The sequence below is a fragment of the Corvus moneduloides genome, chromosome 2 (assembly GCF_009650955.1).
Source record: "Corvus moneduloides isolate bCorMon1 chromosome 2, bCorMon1.pri, whole genome shotgun sequence".
NCBI classification, from domain to species: Eukaryota; Metazoa; Chordata; class Aves; order Passeriformes; family Corvidae; genus Corvus; species Corvus moneduloides.
Genome location: NC_045477.1, coordinates 36454059 through 36474271, shown reverse-complemented (window position 1 = coordinate 36474271; position 20213 = coordinate 36454059). Strand labels below are relative to the sequence as shown.

Sequence of the window (20213 nt, the reverse complement as noted above, 5' to 3'; positions counted from 1 at the left end):
AACAGTGTTGGGGTTATACCTTAACTGCAACACTTCACCATTGAAACATCTGGGCATAAATTTGCCACCAATTTTAGCTCCATAAAATTTAGACCAGTGTTCTGAAATATGAACTTTCATTCATGGACTTACAAATTTAAGAATTTGAAATCATGCTTTACTGTAGTCACATGAGGACAAGTTGCAAACATATCATACATGTCCCATCAGATTATTGTCCAGTGTCTGTTTGCAGCTATACCACTTCAAATCTGGAGTTAGATATCCATATTAGTATGTGATAGAGAACAAAAATTCCCTTAAATGTTTGTATTAACCTATATAATTCCACTTATATTTTGGTTTCCACTGCTGAGTAATACTATAAAATTATGAATTCCAACTTTTCTTGAAAAAAAATTAATTCCATAATTTTAAACCGATTTTCCAAGTTCAGTCAAAGATATTAAGAGAACAAGTGACTTATTTTCAAATTGCATAGGCTTTCAGTAACTGTACCCAGTACCAGTCCCCAGGCACCCATCATCAGAATTAATTTTAGCAACTCTGGGTAATTAATGAGAATGGCACCCTTGTTAAAATATGAGAGTTTTCAGCTGCTGTGTCTCTCAATTTCTCCTCCTGTTTTTCATTTCTTCTGCATTTTGAAGGACCTAACAAAACAAATTTGCTTCACTAGCACCTGGCTAAAGAAACCCTTGTGGCAGACCTATGCACCATCTCATAAATAATCATACCACAGAGGAAAAAATGCTGCAACAAAACATCTACTACCTCAACCAAAGCAAAAGATAATTCTAGACAGTTAAAAAAATATATGTGTAAAGGGAGAGGAATATTTTTTTTACTCCTAAGTGTATAAGAAGCAGTTAATACCCTTCATGGATATAGAAGAAAAGCCTTAAAGACAAAATTCAAGTGTCTCTAAAGAGATTCAGTAAGGGGAAAAAATGGCAAATAAAACTAATTGCTATTCTCTCATCAAGTGGTCAACTGTAGAAGAAATATTTGAAATAGCAGCTACTTCAGAAGTTCTTTCATTTTTTCCAATTTCATTTCTTGTACATATTATATCTTGGTAGGTCTAGCAGGCAGGGAAAAAGCCAGTCTATCAAAATCAAAGCAGTTTTTAGTAAAGACAATGGAGAAACAATTACTATGTCTGGTTCTCAGGAAATCTCTCTTGTGCATAAAGCTGAACTTTTAACCTATAAAAAAGGAAATTAAAACAAAAAAATGTGCTGAAAATGGCTTTGTTTTACAAAAAAAAAGTTGCTAACATTTTGGTATCACTGATTGAGTTTGCTGCACTCTGCTCTATTCAGTGCAATGCACCAGCAGAAGAGCAGAGTAGGGTAGAAAACTTTGTATTCAGCCAAACTTTGTAGTGGAATTCCTTTGGGAGTTCAAAAGTGCAATTCATCTGTTTTCAACTGAGGGAGCCAAAATCTGTTTACAAGAAAAATCAAAAATTTCACTGTCCTAGAGTTTCCCATCATTGAAGAGTCAAGGCAGAGCTGGGCATAGTAAATGTAAACAATTCCATTCCTAGACATTCTAACGTATGTCTGTGATCTGTTTTTATTTCTCTGTTTTTAATTTGTGGGCACTGCATGGTTTCCAGTTAACTTGACAGTGTTCCAATCAATATGCAGTTAGAGCAGGATCTTAAAGTATTATCACTGCAATTTATCCACAACCCAGTTTTATGCCAATATAAGAAAACAAGTGGTTCTCCTTTCACAGAGGCAATAAATGATTGCATACTTCAGTCCAGTGTTGACTTCCTAGTAAGCAGGTACTGCATGATAAAGCGTGTGATATATTTCTGACAGGGAAATTCTTATTATTGCTTGGAATGTTATTAGGACTTCAGCTATATGGCTCACTCCTTACTGTAAATTATTGAATCAAAAAGGTTGGAAAAGACCTCTGAGATCATCGAGTGCTATTGTAAACCCAACATCACTGTGTTCACCACTAAACCATTTTCCCAAGTGACACCTCCAAATGTGTTTTGAACACTTCCAGGGATGCTGACTCTACCACTTCCTTGGGGAACCTGTTCCAATGCCTCACCACCTATTCAGTGAATGGACCTTGTCTCCTACTCAGTTTTTAATATCAAGGAATTTGCAATGAATAATGGTCAAGTCTTACAGGCTTTCGCACAAAATTTACATTAAACAGCAACTGGGTCTCCTTCAGAGCCCTAGGATCAACATGAGAGCCACATGCACAGATTACTCTTGGGCAGAGTACAAAAACAGTGAATGAGTGTATCAGCCAGACTGACCCAAACCCAAACTGAGATTCAGGGAGGTTGGTGACTTGCTCCACTGAAGATTTAAGTGTTAGCTTTCTTCCTTTCTTTGGCAAGGGCTAGATGCAAAATCAGATTTCATCCTTTCCCCTTCCCCAGGTTTTTCAGCCTCATGTCTCTCCTTAATAATTGTCTCTTTAACTGTGACCAGGGAGGGGGGAACATGTTCCCTTTACAAACTCTTATTATCTGACCCTCAGGCCATGAAAATATCTACATGCATTTAGTACACATTTAAAGGGTTTGAACATCTGTACTAGGCCAATGCTTGAAGTCAGGAGGGGTGCTAGAATATACCACTTTCTTTGGGCAAGCACTTCTATTTGCGTTGACCAATCCTTCATGTTAATGGCATTTATTTCACCCCTGTGGCAGGCAGGTCTGTTCAGATCCTTCTAAGACGTCACGAGCAGGACATGCAGGACTGGATCTATGTCCTCTCTTTCTGTCTGATCAAAGTTACAAGTGCCAGATCATTCTACCTCCTGGTCCAGGTCAAACTCAGCAACACCTGGGACAAGGCTGCATGGTCATCATACCAGAACTAGAGGCAAGATCTTGTCTGCCAAACAATCCAAATTCTGCTCCTGCTGCTGTCACTGAGCTCCCACTGAGCTCAGGACTCAGCATGACCAGTGAGCCAGGGCTCCCAAACAGTTCTCAACACCCACTGAGTATGTGTTGCAAGGAGACAAATGTATAGTCCTCAGTGGGAACAGTTTTACTCTGGAAGGCATTCATGCCAGCTCCTGTTCAGTCCAGAACCACACCCACAGTGTGATTGAATCAAAGAGTCAAAGTGAGCAGTGCTACAGGTTAGACTTTGCTTTTCCTTCTTGCTCTGATTGAGGTACAACAGAAGGAAGGGATTGTCTGAACAGCAAGTTACAAGCCACCAGCTGTTTTGCCTGGCATTTTGGGGACAGGGGCCTAACAGTCAACTTCCAAGATATGAATAACATCCTGCTGATCATTGCAGCAAAAGGGTGAACTCATATGTACTTATACAGATCATTTCCCAGTCTACCCTCTCTTAAAGTACCCATTGTTTTACATTGTGTTTGTCTACTGGATTCTGTCATGCTGTTTTTGAAGGCGAAAACTGTTGGCATATGTTGTGTTACATGATCCATGGTAATTTCATGTAACATAATCACAGATGTGAACCCACGAGGAGGTTTTGTTTTACACTCAGCGTGCAACTTTTTCGTTAGATGACCAGAAGAGCTATTAAATTGATAGTTTGAGGCAAGCCTCCACAGGAAGGCTGGTATAAAGTCATCTGTATTCAGTAAACTATGTGCTTTGCAAACTGTTATGCTGCAGGCTAACATGTGAGGATATCTATCGCAGACTTAAAAAGCAAACAAAAATCAAATTTGCAATAATCTGCCAGGGTGTCCAATGTTGTTGTCTTTTCAAAAATCCTAAATGACTATAGCAAATATTTAGGAAACCAAAGCAAATCGTCTAAAGTTTTGATGCATTTTATATATAAATCATGTTTATTTGTATGTGGAGACTGTTTTTTCTGTTGACATCATTTCAGAGTCATTGTCTGTTTCAGCTAAGAAATATTTCTAATATCTTCCTTATTTCCAAGAACTATATGTTACTGTATGTATGAACATCAGCTCATCAGACTGAGGAAGATGTAAAAGGAAATATTGTGTGTTTATAAAGGCCACAGTTGGCTTTTCTCAGGTATCAAGAGGAGAAAAATAAGCAACTTTGATAAAGAGCAGAGTATGATGGGATCTAAAGAGAATTTACCCTAAAAGGACTTATTTTGCAGAAAAGTGGAGCAAAATGTTTATTGCTGTCTCCAAACTCAGGTCACCATGAGCAGCTGCTTGTATAGCTTGTCAGGTATTTATTTCCTACTAGGAATATAGTTTCATTCTCTGAGCCAACCTGCAATTAAAAAAAAAAATATTTCTTTTGTCTAGTGGCATCTAGCTTGCCAAGTACCTCAATGAAGAAGAAGTTACCCATTAGAAGTGTCTCTCTACCTACAACCAGTATAACGCCTTTCTGTGTATTGCTCCAATACTTCCAAGTGGTGGGATACCAAGAGATTTTTTTCCCCAGCCTTAACAGATTACACTTCTTCATCTCCCAGTCTGTAATCCCTGCCCCATACCAGGAATCCATGTTCAGAACACTATACAAAGCTCCTTACCACTGAAAGCTCCCAGGCCAGCCCACATACCTGCCCCCTGCAATCTAGCTAGTCCAGGTCTCTCACTCAATCTCTTCAAACATTTAATTCTTCCTCACTCCTCCACACATCCCTCAGTCCCACAGCCCCTCTTCCTGACACCAGTCCAACAGAAGGGAAGCCATCAAGCTTCTCCCTCCCCCAGGATGGACACTGTCTATGTCCCAATGGCCTCAACAGAGGGGTCAGCAGTGGCCATGAACTAGCACAGAACAGGTGATGGCTGGATGCACAAGTGGCCTGTGAAATGAGCTGGCACACTGCTTGTTTTCCTAGAACATACAGGTAAAAATGATAGATATAGATATATTGTGATAGATATAGATGAAATCACAGTCAGCTTTACGATGAATATAAGGTCTGAAATACCATATACCCGTGGTATAGGTACAGGGACTATATCTTTAACATTGATGCAAGTTACCATCTTATCTTGTTTGTGTTTACAGCTCTAATGGGAAATCAGTTTCCTGGGCCCAGAATGAGAAAAGCAGCCGAGGAGCACACCTTTGGCAGCGGTTGTCAGTCCACATCAACAAAAAAGAGAACCCCAACCAAACTGCAGTGATCAAGCCTTTCTCTAAAAGCACAGATAGTAGCCGACACAGTAGCAGCGCTACATTTCCCGAGGCGAGTGCCAAAACGCTTTATGACGTTTCGGAAGCCGAAGAGCAATACCCAGCTCAGTACCGACCACAGACTCCCTCACCAATCAGCACTTTGAGCCACAGAACTGCCTCTGTCAGCCGAACAGAAGATGATGCCCCTACCTTCCAGTCAGAACCTCCTCAGCGAAGTAGCTCCTCTCAAGGCTCCCTCATGGAGCAGATCAGTAGTGTCGTTACTCGCTTCACAGCCAATATCAGCGAGCTGAACTCTATGATGCTTTCAACATCTACTCCAGGGACAATGGGGGCTGCTCCTCTCTGCTCTTCATACCTGATTCCACGGGAAATCCAGCTCCCTACAACAATGACCACGCTTGCAGAGATCCAACCTCTTCCTGCCATTGAAGTCAATGGCGCTTCACAGTCTGCTAGGAAAGCTTCAAATGACAGCATCAAAGAAGGCACTTCAGAGACCCCAGCAGCCAAGCAAGACCTGGAGGAGTTGGTGGCTTTAACTCCTCCTTCTCCTTTTAGAGACTCCATCGATTCTGGAAGTGCATCTCCCAGCTCTCCGGCTTCTGAATCAGCTCTCTGCATCCCGTCCTCTCCCAAATACGACACACTCCTCATCAGAGATTATACTCAAAGTTCTTCTTCGCTGTGAATGTAGTTCAAGACGATGTTGGATCTCAACAACTACAAGCAAGTAGTGAGGGGACAGCCAAGTCTTCAAGATCTCCAGTGTTTACACAGACAGAGTGAGAGGCATTGGGTCATCTTGTGAGAAGTGGAAGGGAAGAAGAGGAATTACTTGAGAAGTGGAAACATCAGATTAATTATGCTGATTTAAAGACAAAATGACTCTTGGCAGATTATCGTGGCCTTAAAAAAACATGGGCTTTTCAGAAACACTGAATCTATTTTTGAGGGCTTATAAGGAGTCTGTTAATCCAGTTACATACCAAGTGCTTTGCTTTAGTATTACAATGAACTGTGTGTACAATATAGGGGACGGGGGAACTAGATTGTAAACAACTGTACAATGGTTTGTTTGTTTACTCTGATCCCTTACCCAGAAGTGAACCTTGATCTTTTATCAAGAATAGAAGACCAAACATTGAATGTACATTTTCTAACAGACTCAAATCTGGGACCAACCTGTCAAGCTATCTTTCTTTTTTTTTTTCTATGAAGATCTCAAAAAGCAGTAATGTATGTTCAATAACTACAAAACTTTTTGCTGAAGAATATTGTGTCTGTGGTACGTTACACGTGGATAACACTAAGCTGAGGCTTTGCAGTGAGTGACTGCAATACGGAGGGCTTTACAAGTGACTTCTCAACCTACACATTTGTTTATGAAATTCTCTTCTATCAGTATCAAAAGTTCAATTTATTAACATTGGATTCACCTTCACAACAACAAAACCCAAGGAAGATTTCCTGACTATTTCACCATGTTGCCAACTAATAATGAAGTAGCAAAAAATATTTTCTGGAGTACTGTTTTGTAATTCCCTTATCAGGGCAAGTTGTTGAGGTGAATATTCTCTTTCTAGCAGCACTACCAAGCTATATTATAGCTGCACTCCCTACTGAAATTAACACATTTTTATGGACATTCTCGTGATAATGTTACCAGTTAAAATACTTGCTCAGATTCCCATCTTTGCTTGTAAGGAACAGGTAAACACCCTGAGGAGTTTCTCCATCCTTTGAACAACAGAATTCTAGGATACCAATTTGGATTATGACGAATGCTAACTGCCAGTGGGAAGGTTGTCATAATCATAATTTATATATATATATAGGGAAAAAACCCCTGTGTCAAAGTCTGCTTAGAGGTTATTAAGCTGCTCTTTAATAAGCAACAATTTTAAACTTTGTTTTGCTGCTGATGCCTTGCAGCTATGAACAGTGACAAAAAAAAAAAAAGAAAAAAATACATTCAAAGCAATACAGAGTAAAGGTTAAAACAGAGAAGACCTAATGAGATATGAACCAACAGATTCTTTGTTTCTTAGCAACTCACAGAAGAAACAAGGGGATTCCTCATATTTTTTTTCCTATATCAAGGTAGTACAGTTTAGTGCACTTCATACTGTCACAGCACTTTTTTAATAAAGGCAGGGAAGAGTTTTAAAGTTTGAATAGTAGCTAAATAATTTTTGATAGGTGTAGTTACATAGAACTTGTAAGTCAGACCCTAAACGCACACTGTATTGGCTCTCTTCTTCATGACATAGCTGTCCTCAGGTGCCAAACTTTTATGGGTTTGTTTTATTTTATTGAAGGATAGCACGAAGTGATGAGTAATGTACTTCAATTCAAAGTTGAGTTGATGTAGCCTTATATAGAAGACAGCCTCAAGGAAGGGAGCCTTGAAATAAGGCTGCTATATTCTATTTTCAAAACCTTTAGATCTTGTTTCTTCGAAGAAAACAAATATTTTGTAATCAAAATTCATACCTCCTTTTCCTCCCCCATGTTCAAAATAATAAATATTTGATCAAACAAGTAAAAGATGAAAGCACATTCACATACTTTAGCAAAGAGTATTTTCTGTTCCTTTGGGATGCTTGTTTTACTATTATGTGTTGCACCCCAATTTGCTGCTCAACAACATTTGAGAACGAAAAGTAATAGATGACTGAATCCAGACCAGCACCTCACAGAGATATTCTAGTGACTCTAGAGCCAGGCAGTGTTATCCAATTGCAGTCTGGGCATGCTTGCTTTGTCAGGTACAGTCATTTATCAGCTTTGCCTATAGCATGAACAGGCAGGTCACAAAACAGCTCTACTCCAGAAGGCAGATCCCTACACTAAGGCATGACTGAAGGTCCTTGTTGCCCATATGCAGTTCTTGCCTCCTCGCATGACTGATCAGCGTGGACTCAGTTCTGTGCAGCTGCATGGTTCCCAGACCAGAGCTCAGTTTTACCCCCTTGGTTCACAGTACTAGCATGTCTCATCATTCCCTAGCTGTCCATGTCTTCAGGAGAAAGCGTCTTCTGTCACAGGTCACAACCCACATTTAAGGGAAAAGCATGTCCAATCAGTCTGTGATACAAACCTCCTCCTTAAGGGAGTTTAGACCACTGAAATGTTGTTCGTGGACAACTTATATGACAATATTAGTCTCCCATCAGTGCAATAATGTTTTAATAGAAACAGAGTGTACTGAGATAGTTAATGTGAATTTCAAAGGGATGCTGTTACTATCTGTTCTCTTATACTTCAAATTATTGAACAATATTCTTACAAGAACATCCTCCACCTTGATCTTTCCTGTTCCTGTAGTCTATTCTTATGGTGGTGGACAATTAATATAATTATATTCCTGTTAAAATCTGTGAGTTTCACTGCACTGTGAAATAATCAGCAGTGGAAGTAAGGATTATACAGACAAATATAAAAATGTTTCCTTAAATACAAAGCTAGTAAAAAGGAGTGAAAAATAGAAACTGTCAAGCTCAGCATAAATATACCTCTTCTGCTCTCAAATGGCGCCATCCTGGCCATAGCTATTGCTCAGAGCTTCCTGACAATGTTAATGTATACTGTCACGATGATATAGGTATGAGGATGCACCATGTGCCCACACACACAAAATCCTCAATCTAACACCTGAATGCATGTTTTAAGAGCCTAAAACCCTACTGTTGTGCAACGCAAATTTTAAACAATTTTGCTCACTCTCAGAGGAGTCATGTATCTTTTGCATATCCATTAGGTACAGCAGAAATTTTAATTGCACAAGGAACCATGGATGGACCCTGCTGGGATAGTACCCTCTTGGAGTCGGTCTATTTTTAATGAAAGGTAGGGCAACCTTAGGGGCATTTAAAGAAGGCAGAATCCACTTTAATTGTACAGGCTAGAATACATCAACATCACTTTGTATGATGTGTTTGAACTTCAACAAAGGGAGGAAAGGTTTTCTGGAAAAGAAAGCAACAATGGTGTAATGCCTGTAGTAATAATACAAATGAGCCCAGTGGGAGATTTGCAAGACTGGAAAGTTCTTTAGGAGAAGCCGGTGGATTTGACACAAGAGAAAAAAATAATACAAATGGCAGACATCATGACTTCATTATTCTGTTTGTATGCTAGTCTCTGTCTAGGACATTACGATATAGTGGCAGGAGTTTTCAGACATAAATGCAAAAGTTACAATCATGAACACTTTTCAATCTAACTAAAGAATGTGTAAGTACCAACTGAATGGCTTGAAACTTGCCTTCCAATTTAGTGCTGCTGCCAGAAAGGGAATTAAAGGATTTGAAACTATTGTCATTCTTGACTGCAGGGACCTCAAAAAAATCTCTTCTTTCTTTTGTGCGCCAGGCCAACCCTAAAGAGTGATGGTGTAACCACCTCTGATCTGTGCTCTTGAAATAAAGTGAGTCATTCTGGCAGACCAGTTGGGAAGGTCTTTGCAATACTGAAGAACTGTATTTTTAAATTGTCTCTGAAGAATGATTGCATGACTTTGAAGATGTGCTTCCTTGTACTTCTATCTGAACATTTGGTGCCTAGACTCATGCAGATACCTTAGACCAGAGATTTTTAGACCACAGTCCACAAATCACTTGCTGATGTTTCATGGGACCCTGGTTGATCACAAGGTGCTGGCTTCTTCCATTGATTTCCAGCTACAAAAGTGAGATAGAAACTAAATACTAATTAAAAAAAACTGTTAAAAGTTCTACAAGAAAAAAAAAATGTTATGTTAGTTTGCTTGGATGTTTATTCAGTTTCTGTGTTTGTAAAGGAAAACTTTTGTTAAAAACTGGGAGAATAAGATATCAAAAGAAAGTAAATGGGAAGGCCAGTTCATGATTCTCACTCTGGATGATAGCAGAGTTCCCCTGGGAATGTTTTCTTTAGTGTGCAAGACCAAACTGAAAGACAGCATATCTGTGGGTGTAAGTTCTGTAAAGGAAAGTGTGCAACCTTGTTATTCTGCTGAATACACCATTTATGAGGTGAGAGGATAAAAGATGACAGCAACAGACAGCATACAAAAGAGTTGGTTCCTTAGGGAAATCAGAGCACCATGCTCAGGATTAATAATGTGGCCATGACTTTTTTATTGTGTTGGAGACCACTGCCAGGGATGACTCAAAAAAAAATACTTTGGAGCCTAAAGTTTGGATTTCAGTAGAATGTAATACCTACATTTTGAGCTCAATTTAAAAACAACTATTCAAATGCCACCTTAATCTAGCATCTAGCACAGTATGTCTGTGTATGCTCAGAACTAGCCTGATCATCACACATCTAAGGATACCTAACTCATGTTAAAACCCTTCAGGGATGCAGAAAACACTGCTTCTTAAGTTAAATCCCTATATATCCCATGAGAGAGGACAGAGAATGCATAGTACAGTTTCCTGGCTGCAAAGTGCTCTAATGACTCAGTGTTGAGATCCTCTGTTCACTTCCCTTCACAGGACAGAAACAAATTCAAGAGTATTGCAGTGGAAAAGGAACAGTGAAACCTGATAAGATAAACACTGAATAAAATTAGAGATCATATATGACCATTTAATATAAAATACTTTAAAAATCTCTGGAGCAGAGACAAGGTGAGTATTTTAACTCCAAAGAAGTGGCGGCAACCTTTTGTCTGGGCTACATATTAGCTAAAAAGAAAGTTAAATGCTTCCCTGAAAAGAGTTTTAGTGACAGGAGGGAAGGTTGTGCCCTTCGATAACTTTGTATCTGCAGAAATCTTGTCTTCCATCTGGAGTTCTCAGACCCCTTCCTGGAAAGGAGAGATTGAGTCTTCTTGGATAGGTGACGGAATTAAACTTGAGGTTCCTACTTCTCTGACACTGCAGAAAAAGGGATCCATTTAATTTTCCTCCAGCCACAAAGGTGACCTGAAACAAAATGCATAGTTGTCTCCAAAAATTGATCCCAGTGGAAAATTAGCATTTTCTGCACATTGCATTTCCATACTGGCTCAAATAGAGTATTCCTAGACATCTCTTTCCTTGTTGTGTTGCTTTCCTGGGCACTAGCTCTTCTCACAAACTCCACAGCAAGGTTAGATATTTAACAAAAGGTCCTGACCTCCACACTAGAGCAAAAAAACCTATTTATTACATGGAATAATTTTAAGTGGTGAAGTTCTTTGCTGGCATTGACCCTTAATCTATTGAGGTCAATGGAATCATTCCTGATTAATATGCATGTAAAGAAAATCAAAGTTGGATAGTGGCCACTGAAGTCTAGATTTTGGCTATTTGTTCTGCAGAGAATGGTAATGACAGGATGTTCTTCCCACTCTCTTTTGAATCAAACAGCAGAGGGATTTTATTAGGTTCATTCCTGAAGCTAGGCTTGGTGAATAGGTCCTTCCTGCCATTCATCTTTATCATTCCTACTTTATCTGGTAGCCCAATGGGAAAATCACCCTCTAACTAAATGTGTTAAGGGATGTGAGAGAACATGTCCAAAAATAAGCAACAGGTGACAGTTTTCTGGCAGTTTCATGAATCTCCTAAAAGGAAGTCAATACTCTCCAGGAGCATCATTCATCTGCTACCCATTTGAGTGTGTAGCTCATTTAGTAAACACTTAAGTTGAATTACCTGAACTCACTTTTTTTGCGGTGGTTTATTATTACATTCTCAGTAAAAATCTCTGCAATTGCCACTTACAATTTTATACTGTGAAAAGAAAAAGAGATACAGACCAGTGAAGCATAAAGGTAAGTAAAAAATTCATCTGGGTGATGAATTGGTGTATATGGCTGGTTTTGTCTCACCTGAGCAATGACAGTACTAACAAACAATAATCATTAAGTCACTCCGATCTGCCAAATGGGAACAAATATACTATGTATATTACATGTACTAATAGGATTATATGGCAGCTGCTGGTGGTATTTGTAATTAGAAATCTATATAGAATATAGATGTTTTAGAGAGACGGTGCCAATTCCAAAAGATTTGTGTGGGCTACAAGTGCTTGTAATTATTTTTTTTTAATTTGCTAATAACTTATGAAGAACTGGTTTCAAACATTCTGTGACTGTTTGTTCTTTTTTATGTTGTTGCTGCTTATACTATTAAAACATAGAGAATGTAAAGTTATTATTTTGATGTGAACTGAAAATGATTTTTCATAAAATTTAACATTTTTATCAGCTTTGGTTTGCTTTCTACCTGTACAAATGTAATTTATTTTAGCATTGAAGAACACACTTGCTTGTTTCTCAATTGTCTACATCATGTTATAGTTGGTGTTTATGTAGAGTCAGGTACTTTTTGAACAGTATTAAAAAAAATCTGTGATATGACTGAAAACTGGATTTTTTTTTTTCTCCAAAACCCTTATAGATATGTTTTCAGTGCATTTTTCTGCCTATACACAAACTCTTGAATTATAATCTTTCTCTCTTTTTCTCTCCCTCTCTGTTGTTTTAAAGGATTAACATTTATGGTATCACAGTTACATAACGCTCTAGTATAGTTTGATCTTTGTCTTTTGAGGCAAACACAATCGCATTGATGAGGCATATATAGATTTGCAAACTGAGAGGAAATAGTAAAATAATCTGCTCTTGAGCAACAGAAAACAAAACTGTTCAACTTAGAATCATATATCAAAACATTATTTTTATAGATATTGTAAGAAACTACTTTACTTCTACCATTGTAGGTTCACATCTAATCTTGAACTGCAAAAAAAATCAGAGAAAATTTTTTATATCCTTTAACAATTTGGTTTCTAGTGCTCTGTCTTTGTGACAGCTAGGAATAAATGTCTTATCTTGGCTACATTCTGTTTCCAGCCAATAGATTCTGTTATACATTCCCTGCTAAATGCTTAAAAAAAACCAAACCAAAGCCACAACTCAAAAAAACCCATACCCACACCAAAAAAAACCCAAAAAACAACACAAAACCCCCCACAGAAAACAAAATAAAAAGAAACCCCAAACCAACCAACCAAACAAATAACAAATAAACCCCACAGAACAAAACCAACTTTCTAGTTTGGAAATCCTCTCCATCCCATTCCAAAATCTGGGGTTTGTAATAGTCTTAATATTCTTACATAGACTGACATGAATTTGGAATAACTACAATGCATGCAGTGAAATGCAGAGTGTGAACTGCAGCACTCAGATAAAAGACTATTATACACATTATTTTCTAAGCACGTCTCTAGAGAAACTGCTGAATCAGTTTATTTGCAGTTGAAAAACCAAGGGGAATAATTTGCAACACAATGGTAGGTAAAGTGCCCAGCTCCAGCTAAAAACAATGTGAATTCACATCATGTCTTTGAACCTAAAAGTCTACATCCCAAAGTAAATTCTTTCCCTGTAGAAATCCACAGCAGTTGATTCAGTGAAATATACTGCTTTAGGTGAAGAATATTTTACCAAAAGAAGCATTGCAATTACATTGCCATTTGGAGAGAAAGACTTGGAAAATCATATGCAACATCTTGTTTCATTGCAGAATATTTTTTAAAGCAGTCTCTGGAACACTAGATCAAATTAGTTTCGTTTGCAAGAACAGTTGATTTATGCCACACTCCATGACCACCTCTCAGCTGTGTTTCTTCAGAGTTTCTGTTATCACTACAGAATGATGACATTCAGAAACTAATAAACTAATAAATCCTATTCCAGATTAAATCACTAATCAATGTTTACATTGATTAAAAAGAGAGGGGTGCAATTCCATAAAAAGCCTTCAGAAATATCAGAGAAATTGGTGATGAGAAAAGCAAAAGCTCAATTTCTTAAAAAGTTTGGAATCTAATTTCTCTGCCTGTCTGGAGCTTGATCTTTCTTTCATGTTTGGTGCATAATTGCTATCTGATACCAGAGAAGCCTTACTGCCAGTACTGTCCTCATCAGCTAAACTAATACTTGGACTGGGTGCTCCTTCCCTTCTCACACCCTCCTTCTGCACACAGAATGGATGAACATTGGGAACAGGGCTGGAATTTTAAGAAATGCAATCTTCCTTTTTATCTGTTCAGGGACTATTTATTAATTTTTTTTTCTATTGTAGGAGTTTAAGACCAAATCACAGTGGAGTGCATGAGGCATTTATTATGGCAAAAGAAATAGATGAGCTTTCTTTTACATATACAGAGATATTTGTGGTGTATTTACATTTTTTTCAGGGCAGTAGTTTCAAATTACCATCTGCTTTTATTTGTTTGCTTGTAAGCCAAGTCTTACAATTTAGTCAATTTTTTAGACTAAAACAAAGCAATCAACATGCTCACTATGATTTTGTTTAACAGGGATTAAAAACTTACCTCCACATACTTACTACATTTAACTTCTTCCCAAAGATCAGCAAATGAAAATTCACATATGTCGTGAACATATGTGTCATAGAATCACGTAATTTTTTTATGTTGGAAAAGACCTCTAGGATCATCAAGTCCAAATGTTAACCCGGCGTTGCCAAGTCCACCAGTAAATCTTGTCCCCTTGCCCCACATCCATATGTTTTTGGAACATTTCCAGGTATGATGATTCTACCACATCCTGGGCAGCCTGTTCCAATGCTTGAAATATGTTCACATGTTTATGAAGAGTGAGACATCAGATTTGTGCGTGTTTGGTGAGGTGAAGAGTAGGCTCAAGTGCTTGTCACAAGATTGGTGTGGTATGTTACACACCCACTGTGGGTTGGTCCTTGGCCCTCAGGAGAGTAATTCCCAGAACCTGGTTCTCTACTCATCACCTTCTGCCTAAGCCACTCCCAAAGTGCTCCAGAGCTTCAATTATGAATACTCCTAAAAGTGTGTGTAAGCACCAGGGATGTCACTTGAATCTCAGCTTAACAATCACTTTAGACTGACATTTAACTAACTGTATAGACACATCACTGATGAACCCCAGAGAAAGCTGCCAAGAGGACCTGGAATACTAAAAATCTGTCTAAGACTAGGAGGATGAGATTTGCTTCCAAGTAGAAGATGAACACTACAGGGTGCCCCAAATTTTAGGCACCAATTACAAGTTTACAAATGAAATGCCAGCAAGACAAAATACGAAAAGGAGATCTCCTGTATCTATATAGAAAGAATAAAAGCAGCATATAGATTATTGAGATAAATTGAGTACGACAAATAAGGAAAAGTACACCAAAACCAAAAAATTAAGACTGTAATAGAAGTGACATATTACTGGAGGAGTAATCATGAAACTGTGAATTTAGGAAGCAACTAAAAGGCCAGCAAAACTCTGAAGCCCCACCTGAAAGCAGACCAGTTAAAAGTGCTAAGTGACACACTAGCATAAAGCAGACTTTATGGAGGGGAGAGCAGTAAAGAGCAGGAAAGAAATCATGTAAAGATGTTATTGAGGTCACTGGATTCCCATGCCGGCATCATACCAAAATCCTATCACAGTTATAAACTGTGTGAGATGACATTATTTCCTGATAAATTACTTTGTCCCATTTCTTCTTCTGAGTCTTTGTTATTTGACGACCAGAAAGATGCTGAAAAGTTAGATAATGGTGATATTAAAATTTGGCACCAAATTAGTGCAGCAGAATTGAAAAAACATAGACTTGCCATGTTCTTTGGTAGGACAAGGTTGGCAAGCACTGTCCATATGTGACTACCAAATATCAGAGAGTGTTCATCCAAACAGGCTTTACCAAGCTTCATCTTAAAGCAATATTACAAAGTGCCTTGGCTTGTGCCACCTACAGCTTATCCCAGCTGCCTTGCAAATAGCCCTGGGAGGTTTGGTCCATTAGGTCACAAAATACCAGGCTTCGTGATTGCACTGCTGCTCCAACACCAAACTGCATCTGCTCAGGCTAAGGAAAAGCATAATAGCCCAGTTATAACACAACATCCATGTGTCCAGTGAATTAAATGTCCCAACCCCAAATGAAAATCCACAGCTGAACACAGCTACAGAGAAGTCAAGTCTGGAAATACCCGCAGAAACAGAGGGGAGCTCACTGGGCAATGACAGCTTGAATTCAGACCAAAAGGCGCACATTTCTTGTACTATACAGCAAAACTCTGCCTGTAGCTTTGCTAGAACAGCCTGAAATCCAAAGGAAAGGAAAGAAATCATATAAAATTGAATAGAAAATTCCAACACTGCTGCTACAGATTACATGAAAATATAGGAATTACCTTTGTCTCTATTATACCTCAGTTATCTGACAACAGACCATGGAATAGTGAGTTTTTGATTTCTTCATCATGCTTTCACTACCCCATGCATACAACAAATACACAACACAGTAAGTGACAGGGATTGTTTGACCATCTCACACTGCATCGATAGCAGCTGTCCTCCAAACAGATTGGGAGATACAAGCAATGTATCAACTATGGCTGAGAGGGAACATGCAGTCAACTGAAGGGAGGAAAGTGTGTTTCACCAAACAAGGTTAAAAAAAGACTCGTATTACAGCAATATCAATCCTAAGTAATTTCGCTGAAAATACTGGTGATGAGTGTGAATGAGACTTCAGAGTGTGGAGCTCAGATCAGAGTCTGAGGCTGTGTTCAGGATGGCTGGCAGTGTAATACTTCATTTGTTTTTTCTTAGTGTGTTTCCATAGGAGAATTTTTCCAGAGAGTGTGCATCTTTTTGTAACCAGAATTTTTTTTCCTAGCTTCTATATTTGATAATTTTAACTGTTTTCTTGGCTTTGAATTTCCTCAAAAAGTTATTTACAAAAAAACAGGGCACCTGAATTCCACTGGAAATCCCATTAAACCTTTTACATGCATTATTTTAATTGATACTTGGTAATTTTGTATTAGTACTGCCCGTATTGGTTATTTTTTACTTAAGCAAAACCACAGAAAAACAATTCCCAGTCCTAATTAAGCAAATGGGAATTCAGCCCTAGAACTACTTAACCAGTGAGTAAGTCTGGAGGTCATTGTTAAACCCTCTCTGTACTGGAGCTGGTAACAGCCCATGTGCATCAGCAGGAGCACTGTTCCTGGCCAATAACTGCTGAAGGGGGTAATTTTCTGCAGATTGCATGTTCACAAAAATACAGCTCCTGACTAGAGCTGGACTTCCTCCTGACTAATTCCCTGCTTTATTCTGCACCAATTACACTTAATACAAAGCTAGTTTTCTGGGAGAATAAGTTCACTAGGATAGTCAAAGGCTACATCACGCCAGTCAGTCTCAGTGTCAGGAAACGTTGCCATTAAATTTACAAGAATAGAATAGTCTAGATATAAAGCCATGTTCTCTATTTCAGGACTTACATTTGAAACATGAAAAGAATCAGGGTAGAATACTAAGTGTTCAACACAACTGGATCAAAGATGAGTGATCACTCATGATGAGTGATCTTGTCAAAATCTTCCTCAATTAAACAAATTTCAAGTCTCATCTCTTCTTCTGTCCTTTAGGAAAGAGGAAAGAGCTCCAAACCCGTATTCAAACCCAGCCCCAAGGATTTTTGCTGCAGTTGCTGGGGCATAAAACTGCAGTCACCAGTACAACAGTTAAATTTCATTCTCCTCAAGGATGACAATACTTTCATTGCAGATTTCAGAGAGTGGGAAGGTATTTAGCTGGATTAAAAACATTATTAATTTCTAATACCCCCTGGCTCACTCATAAACTATATTTCCTATATTTTATAGGCTTTTTTCACTGGGGGTTTTGGTACACAACTGGTCAAGACAGCATTTTATGCAGCCTTCAGCAAACAACCAGAGATTGTCTTTCTCATAGCACTTTGTGTTTTCCAAAGTTGCCATTTATGCAAACACCAGAATTGAGTTTTTTAATTTATGATTTTTTTTTACACTAGACAGCAGTGAAACTATTCTATTTGTTCACTGCTCTTTGTTTTCCTGTCTCTCTTGACAACCTCTTACCAGAGCAGACTGGTACCTCTGATGCTGTATTTCTACAGTGAGTCAGCTCACATTGCACAGCACCCGACAGGCAAAGGATGTGACCTGCACACGGAACCCAGGGGTTTTTTTCTCCACCCACATGTCAAACCAAAAATAGGTCAAATGAAATTACAGTTTGTGTGACAAGGTTTCATTCTTCAAACACTTCCATTTGTTAGTTGTCAACTCAGACTTGACAGATAACAATAAGATTTCTGATATTCAAAGCCACTGTGATACTGTCTATAACAACTGAGTTTGGCATTTCCAGTGGCTGACTGTATCTGTATTCTCTGAATCACTCTTTGTAATAAATATATTTACATGAGTAGATAGACACCAAAAGTGGATTCCTTATGACAAAGTAGTAGAGTTTTTAAAAGGACTGTTTATTTGTTTTAGTAGTATTTTAATATTTTTGTCTTCAAAAAGTTCCCTCAGTCATAAAGATAGAAAAGATAATGGGGTTTAGCTCATTTCTTTGCAAGATCACTTCATCACTGACATCAATACACAGAGCTCCTGAGTGGTAAAATGTACTCTTCCAAACATCCTTCCCTGAACTTAAAGCTATTTCACAAGTTAAAAGCAGATACATGTTGTGCTATGCATCAGCTGAAATATGGTAACTCAGCAAGCTGAGCGGTGCATGACACCCCCCCCAAAAAAAAGCAGAACAACCAAGTTCCTTTTGTTCTAGTATTCCTTTTAAACAGAAAAAAAAAGAAAAACAAAAATGTCTGTAAATATTCAACATTATGGAAAGTCAAAAAATAAGCTGACAAGGAGGAAGCAAGTTCCAAATTATTGAGTCTGCTAGAAGGAAGAGACTTTTGTTCCACTGTAAAAGAGACCAAAACATGGGGAAAAAGTATGACTAAAATGTGATGTGTAACTTCTGCCTTTCTAATTCCATTAACTGTGTTTCCACTTCTACAAATGATTATAAAATTTTGAACTGCAAAATCTGAGTGAAGACAAGGCAGTGATAATGCCTTATGCAGTGCAGGAAACTGAGGTCAATCCATGGTGGATAATTTAAGGCTGACCCTGAACACATGCTGTGAGCCACCCCTCATACCGCTCACTCAGTGGGATTTAGCTAATTATCTCTATGACTTGTAAAAAGACAGTCTTGTTCAGTAATGAGGAGGATTTAATGGTCAGCCTAAAAGGTCTGAAACCATCTCATCCATCCTAGTTCCTCAGCACAACTCCATTCAGCTTCAGCTCTGCGGGCAAAGTTTCTGACCCAGTGCAATAAATCTTACAGCTAGAACCTTAGCTTTGTCATTTCTACACTTCCTCTCTCAGCTGCCACTTGGTTAAAGTATTTGCAAAAGAAAAAAAAAAAGCCTGTAAGGACAAATATCTTCACAAAGCTCTTCCTGAGGGTTTTATTTCTGAATAGGGTTATTTAAGTACTATTTTTCTTCTGTCTAGCACAATCCTACTTCCAAATGTGAAAAATCCCTTTGGTGGAACAAGAATGGTGCTGGTTGTCAGCTCTGTGGATTTTACTGTCTTGTCACATCAGAGATAATCCTATTATTTCTTACTTGAACTTGCTTCATAAGGATGAAGAAAATGAAAAGCTATAAACCAAGAGATATAAAAATGAAATAAAACACACAACACATTATGGAGTAGAGAAACTTGGAAATATCAGCAAATTTTCAGGTGATACATTTCCTTCTAACCCGCTCAAGTCTTTTTATACCTTATTACTTATTGGATGATCATTAGTTTCAGCACCTTCTCTGTGTTTGAATCAAACCTCTAATGAGATTCAAGAGTGTAAGTTATTTCCCCCAAATCCTCTAAAAAGTCTATGCAGAACAAAGAATTCAATTAATCCCAAATTTTAGGCAGCACACTTAACATCTCTTCTCTAACCCAAATAAATGAATAACATTTTGACTCTTTTTGGTTGCTTAGATACAGATAAAAATTATCACTGAATACCCTACTAAAGGAACAGATTTTTTCCCATTACACACTTCTAGAACTGGCAATTTAAACTTTACAAAGAAATACAGCTAAAATCTTGTCCAAAACACTATATCCTGGTCAGCAGCTATTATCTCTTCCTTTCATCCCCTTTTGATTGGTTTTGTGTACTGGAAATACTGCCATTACCATTTCACAATTGAATAAATACTCCAGC

The 20213-nt window shown here is 38.2% G+C and overlaps 1 protein-coding gene across 1 annotated transcript in view; it reads left to right on the top strand.

Moving 5' to 3' along the window:
• Positions 1 to 12473, top strand: part of GRM5 (glutamate metabotropic receptor 5) — a 246074-nt gene extending 233601 nt beyond the window's left edge. Inside the window, 1 exon segment of the mRNA XM_032099124.1 lies at positions 4994 to 12473. Coding sequence (XP_031955015.1) covers positions 4994 to 5816 — 823 coding nt within the window. The 3' untranslated portion in view covers positions 5817 to 12473.
• The last annotated feature ends 7740 nt before the right edge of the window (positions 12474 to 20213 follow it).